The sequence below is a fragment of the Vitis riparia genome, chromosome 16, assembly GCF_004353265.1.
Source record: "Vitis riparia cultivar Riparia Gloire de Montpellier isolate 1030 chromosome 16, EGFV_Vit.rip_1.0, whole genome shotgun sequence".
NCBI lineage: Eukaryota > Viridiplantae > Streptophyta > Magnoliopsida > Vitales > Vitaceae > Vitis > Vitis riparia.
The window spans coordinates 3,844,818-3,851,825 of record NC_048446.1 but is presented as its reverse complement, the minus strand read 5'-3'; the positions used below and the strand labels follow the sequence as shown (position 1 = coordinate 3,851,825).

The 7,008-nt window shown below is 36.0% G+C and overlaps 1 protein-coding gene across 1 annotated transcript; it reads left to right on the top strand.

Moving 5' to 3' along the window:
• Positions 1 to 255: 255 nt before the first annotated feature.
• LOC117933153 (cathepsin D-like) lies at positions 256 to 3,300 on the top strand. Its single transcript, XM_034854548.1, has 5 exons — positions 256 to 627; positions 2,172 to 2,292; positions 2,486 to 2,883; positions 2,969 to 3,107; positions 3,257 to 3,300. The coding sequence occupies exons 1-5, from the start codon at positions 256 to 258 to the stop codon at positions 3,298 to 3,300; spliced, it is 1,074 nt and encodes a 357-aa protein (XP_034710439.1).
• Positions 3,301 to 7,008: the final 3,708 nt, after the last annotated feature.

The following is a 7,008-nucleotide window of genomic DNA, read 5'->3' as shown; positions in this document are numbered from 1 at the left end:
CCATGCAACTGTATTAATATTCCTTATTGGGCTTTGAGCTCATTCCCCTTTGTTGATAATTTTTCAAGTACCCTCAGTTCAGGTGAAGAGTGACGGTTAAGAAGGGAAATTGGCTTGTTAAGACTTTTGTCAAGCTGTTGTGACCAGTAAAATGCTTAGAGATTGTCTTGTGATGATTGGTTATAGAGAAATGACAGTTGACTTAGTACTCCTTGACCTTTAGGATTTTGATGTAATTTTGGAAATTACAGTAAAATGCTTAGAGATTATCATGCTTTTGTTGATTGTTTTGGGAAAAAGGTGATATTTAGCATTCCTGGTCAGCCTGAGTTCTGTTTTGAGGGGAAGCATGTGGATAGACCACTTCGTTTGATCTCAATCTTACGACCTAATTCTTTGCTTATGAAGGGTTGTCAAGGCTTTTTGGCTTATGTGGTGAGTAATGAAAATGATTTGAAGTTGGAGGACATACCCGTTGTAAGGGATTTTCCTGATGTTTTTCTAGATGATTTGTCTGGCTTGCCACCAGAAAGGGAGGTGGAATTTACCATTGACTTGGTACTAGGAATAACTCCTATCTCTAAGACTCCATACAAGATGGCACCTGTAGAGCTTAAAAAGTTGAAGGTTCAGCTTCAGGAGTTGTTAGATAAGGGTTTTATTAGACCTAGTTGTAGACCCTTCATTTTGTCCTCCTAACACATATCATTTTACGTGTTTGTTTTGTACTTTATAGCAATTCCTAGGTGGCCCATTACTACTACTCGTGTAGCTTCCCTTTTTCTGAGCCACTTTGGAGACTTTTGTTGAGGGGTTTATCCGATTCCACATTATAACATTGGTTGCCCTTCAAGTTTAGATTAGGCTTCACTTAGGTGCACTTTAGGTTAGACTTAGTTAGACCCACCTAGTCTCACCCTAGGCCCGTATAGATATACTTGGCCCATTTAAACACCCTAGGCCCGTCTAGGTTCACTTAAACACTTAGGTCCACTTGGCCCATTAGACATTTTTAACGTGACTTGTATGGTTGCATAGCCCATTTATCTTATTTACTTATTTATTTATTTTTATTTTTATTATTATTATCAATCACTTTTATTTAATCATTTATTTTATTTATTTATTTATTTTAATTTATTTTCATTATTACCAATCACTTTTATTTATTTAGTTATTTTATCTTTTTTTATTTATTTGTTCATTATCTTGTTATTTATCTATTATTATTATTTTTATTCCGATTTATTTATTCATTTTTATTTCTTATTTATTTATCCGATTTAATAATTTGAAGTTTTATAGGAAAATCCACCAATGGAGAAGTTCTTGGAAAAGGTAAGAATTTTACGTGGTATGCATGGATTCATTTTTTAAAATTCAAAAGAGGACTTTTTTGGTAGGTGAGATAGAATTTGGAGAGAGGAAGAATCCTCACGTAGAAGGACTGCCAATGGCTACAAAAAACATGAGGATGGGTTTTTCAAAAGAGAGAAAAAAGGAGATAGCAAGGAGATATAGTAGGAGAGAAAAACAAGGAGATACAGGAAAAGGCTAAGGGAGGGCGACAAGCAAAGCAAAGGAGAGCAAAACAGAAAAAAAAAAAAAAGTCGCAGTAGCCACAAAAGAGAAACGAATGGGAGTTTTCCGGGTATAGATGTTTTGACTCCCTGTTCACCTTCATATTCCACTCTGCTCGTTTGTTTTTTCTGGCCATTTATTTTGGATTGGTTATTAGGTTTGTGCATGGATTATTGTGGTTTTTTTTATCATATATTGCGTGTATATTATTTGTGGTTTGGTTTTCTCGGTTGCTTATGTGATTTTGTTCGAAAAATATGCATAACTCTAGATTCACTCTGATTATCTGACTCTGTTTCTATTTTTCCTGTCTCTGTCATAATCTCATTCTTATATTCCCCACCTGTTTTCAAGCCCTTTGAAAAAATAATGAAATGTGGCTCGTCTGTTACCTATCCTCTGTCTTCCATCCTTTGTTTTTCTTGGGTCATTTCTTTCTATGCTTAGCATCTATATTTCACTCGTCTCCCTTTCTTTGGTGTTCTGGGCTATTGGAGAGCATGATGGCATAAGTATTTCATGAAAGGTGGAAACTTTATAAAGATTGTGTAGAGTGTGGGCTGCTTGTGGGGTTTGACACATGATTGCAGATTGTTGAATCAGATTGGGTATTTCTTCTTCAAGGCAAGAAAGTTGTTAAAGTGGATTCCGGATGTGATTTAGTTGCAGAAGTTGCTTCTATTCCTGGGGTGCTCGCTTGTGAATCTGGAAGTATTCGAGGGCCTTCTTCCTGAAGATCTGAATATCCACGCCACCACAGCCGCAAATGCAGAAGAAAGATTTCTCCGAAGAATGTTTATTTTTCGTGTGAGTCGAGTTCAAGATTTTATAGTTTCTTGAAGACGTAGTTGATGTGGCACCTTGCATGTCACATTATAGCCTATTCTCATATAATGAAAATAAGGGAGTTCTGTTGCCGAATGTGATGGGATTCTTAGGCTCGGTTTCAAGGAAATTGTTGTTGGGAATGCCACACCAATTTGGTACAATTTGATTCGGCAAGGTCTTGTGCAAGAAGACATCTTCTCTTTCTGGCTAAACCGGGATCCACAAGCCATCGATGGAGGTGAGATTGTTTTTGGTGGTGTCGACAAGAGACACTTCAAGGGGCAGCACACTTATGCTTCAATCACTCAAAAGGGTTACTGGCAGTTTGAAATGGGAGAGTTTCTTATTGGATACCAATCAACAGGCTTTTGTGAGGCAGGTTGTGCAGCTATTGTAGATTCAAGAACATCCTTAATTGTTGGTCCAACGGCGATTGTGACTGAAATCAACCATGCAATTGGAGTAGAAGGAATCGTGAGCCAGGAATGTAAAGAAGTAGTTTCCCAATACGGAAACATGATATGGGATCATCTAATATCAATGGTACAACCTGATGCAGTATGTTCCCTACATGCCAGATGTTACATTCACCATTGTAGATAAGCATTTCACCCTGACCCCAAAAGAGTATGTTCTAAAAACTGGTGAAGGCATTGCAACCGTCTGCCCCAGTGGATTCTTGGAGAAATATTCATGGGGTTTATCACACTATATTTGACTATGGTAATCTCCAAGTGGGTTTTTCTGAAGCTATGCAGTGACTCTCCAATCTCCAATAGTCTCCTTACATTTATTTACTGATCATCGATTGCTTCTGAGTAAAGCTTATAGGGCATTTATTATGCAGATTGTGAACTCGTTGATGTGGAGTTCATGTATGTTGTGAAATGAACAAAAAGAAATGGTGCATTTATATAGGTCATTAACACTTTCAGATGCCCCTAAGGAAATTAAATTGATGGGACTGTACCCCATAGCATTAGCAGTTTGATGTCTCTTGTTGCTCAAGGCTCTTTTGTGAAAGTCCATACATAAAAAGGTCAACGGTTTGCATATGGGCAGACATGCTATCATTTTTCATGCAATCAACAATGCTACTAGGACAAAGTGCATTTGGAATTCAATTTCTGCACAAACTCAAAAGGAATTTACAGCTCTACCGCCACTATGAATGGACTCCACTAACAGCTGCATCAAAGACTAAAAAAGGGGTGGTTTGCGTCCTCTTTGAAGCCACGTTACAGCATGCAGCATGCGTAATATTATAGAATCAGCCAGCCTCCACAAACGATCTTACCTACACGCACCATTCACTCATTCTCAAGGGCAGTCACACCATCCTCCTCTTTCTTTGTTTTGTTAAACAATTCCAGTTTCCTTCAAATTTCATCCTTAAAGAGTTTTTAGATTCATCAAAAATTCAGATTTCAAGAAACCACTTGCTGCCAGTTTTCATTCAACCATTGACCTTCTAGATTTAAAATTCGTTTCAGTAACTTTAGAATATTTTTAAAAAAATTTCCAAAACTTGTATGACTTTCCTCACTTCTTGAACTTGAATTTAAAGTTTCGTTCAAGTTAGAAAGCCATTCTGGAATAGAAGATAGCAATGAGTCTTTAGGAGGGCTCCATTTTCACCCAGTTCTAAACATCCGAGATCACTTTGCAAAAATAAAATAACAGATGACTTTTTAAATTTGATTCAATATTTTTCCTCAATTCTAGGCTTCTTGAAATTTATCTTAGACACATAAATATTAAAAAATATGCCTTTTTGAGGGAGATACGATTTTTCAAAGTCGTACCTACTGTACATACAAGATTCTGGACATCTGATTAGCTTGAGTATTTCAAAAATATTTTTGAGTACTATCTGACCCTAGATTCATTTTTTATGTGATATAGACACTTTGAACTATGTGTATGATTTTATGTAATCATTTATTATTTTTTTTAAAATCATTTATGCATGTCACTTTTTCTTTTCTAATCTGGACTTTGTAGAACCTTTAGGTGTCTTTGCTGTAATATGTTCTTTGAATGAGTGTTTAGCTTTTGGTATGTTGATCTACATGTGTAGGAGTTGTTTCCTGAAACTTTTCATAACTAAATTCCATTCTAAGCCATTTTTTAGAAATTGTTTTATGATGCTTCCTTTTCTAACTACATGTTGATGGTTTTATACTTTACTTGAAATTGTTATTATTTTTGGAGTCATTTGATTTATCTTAGCTCAATTTTGGCTTTGGCACTGTATATTAGACATAATAAAGATGTTATATAATATGTACTTTTCCTAACCACTCTAGCCTTTTTTGAGGAATCTTATAAATTATGCATGCTATCCAGGTATGCTCTCTATCACTTACTTTTCGGAATTCCATGAACATGCATGTTGTTATGAGCCTTATTTATGTTTGATGTGATCCTTAGGTGCTTAGATGTATGCTTTATTTATTTGGATAAAACACATGTGTGTTATATTTCTATACTAACTTTGATATTTTACGATAGCACTTGAGAAGCAATTCAGGTACACACTTTGACTCTCTTTTATGATCATGATTTGACTCTCTGGCTTGTCATGTTAATTCTGAAATCACCTTAGTCTACCTAGGTACCTTCAATCAATTAACTAATTTCCATATTCCCTTCGACTTAGCCAGTAGAGACCTCCTTAAGGCTTAGAGGGGTGATATCTCTTTGAGGTACCTTCCCAATAAGTAACCTGATCCCCAGACCTAAACTCGAGTTTTTCAAAGACATGCTTTTCCAAAAACTATGGAGTCATTTTTTAGGATTGTATTTCTTATTTTATTTTCCCTTTAAAATAAAATAAAATAAGTGGTGTCTCTGACTTTTCTAAAATTAATTTTTCACCAAAATTAAAAGTAAGTCTCGCCGATCGAGTGGGGACACACATGAAAAATGCAGATCCACACTAGTGTTTCACCTTGGGGAGCTCCTGTTTTATTTGTGAAGAAGAAGGATGGATCAATGAGGCTTTGCATTGATTATAGAGAGTTGAATAAAGTGACTGTGAGGAATAAGTATCCTCTTCCTCGAATTGACAATTTTTTTTTTATCAGCTTCAGGGTGCTTGTGTATTCTCTAAGATTGATCTTCAGTCTAGATATCATCAGTTGAGAGTAAGAGGTGAGGATGTACCCAAAACTGCTTTTCAAACTAGGTATGGACACTATGAGTTTTTGGTTATGCCTTTTGGTTTGACTAATGCACCTGCTGCTTTTATGGATTTAATGAATAGGGTATTTAAACCCTATCTATATCAGTTTGTGGTGGTTTTTATAGATGATATTTTGGTGTACTCAAGGAGTGGAGAAGAGCATGAGCGTCATTTGAGTATTGTATTGCAGACTCTAAGAGATAAGCAGTTGTTTACTAAATTGAAGAAGTGTGAGTTTTGGTTAGATAAAGTCTCTTTCCTTGGGCATGTGATAACTAAGAATGGCATCTCAGTTGACCCTGGAAAGGTAGATGTTGTAGAAAATTGGAGGAAACCTAGTATTGTGACTGAAATCTGAAGTTTCTTAGGACTTGTTGGTTACTATAGACGATTTATTGAGGGGTTCTCTAAAATCGCCCTACCTTTGACTAAGTTGACACCGAAAGGGGTTAAGTTTGAGTGGTTTGATGACTGCAAACATAGCTTTCAAGAGTTAAAGAATAGATTAGTGACAACTCCTATTTTGACTATCCCTTCAGGTTTAAGAGGATTTGTAGTGTATAGTGATGCCTCTCATCAGGATTTGGGTTGTGTCCTTATGCAACATGGAAAAGTTGTGGCTAATGCTTCTAGACAGTTGAAGTCTTATGAGCGAAATTACCCCACTCATGATCTGGAGTTAGCTGCAATGATTTTTGCACTTAAGATTTGGAGACATTTTCTTTTTAGTGAAACTTGTGAAATATTCATTAATCATAAGAGCTTGAAGTATTTGTTTTCCCAAAAGGAATTGAACATGAGACAAAGAATATGGATAGAACTACTCAAGGACTATGATTGTATTATTCAGTATCATCCCGAAAATACGAATGTTGTAGCTTATGCCTTAAGCAGGAAATCAATTGGTTCTCTAACAGCTATTAAAGGTTGTCAAAGATGATTAATAAAGGATTTGAGGAGTTTACATGTCCATATTAGAGTTTTGGACTCAAGAGCACTTGTGGCGAATTTCAAAGTGCAACAAAACTTAGTTGGGAGAATTAAGGTGCTACAAAAGAACAATTTGAATTTAGTGCAACTTATTAAAGAGGTTAAAAAGGGTAGTAAGCTTGACTTTATTTTATTAAATGATGGGATTTTGAGGTTTAGGACTAGACATTGTGTCTCAAATGATGGAGACTTAAGAAGAGAGCTTTTGGAAGAAGTTCATTGTTCTAGGCTTGCGATCCACCCAGGAGGGACAAAAATGTACAAAGATTTGAGACAAAATTATTGGTGGTCAAGTATAGAGCGAGATATTATGCAATTTGTGGCTCGGCGTTTGGTGTGTCAAGAAGTGAAAGCTGAGCATCAACGACCAGCAAGGTCATTACAACCACTTTCTATTCCTGAGTGAAAGGGGGAACATATTA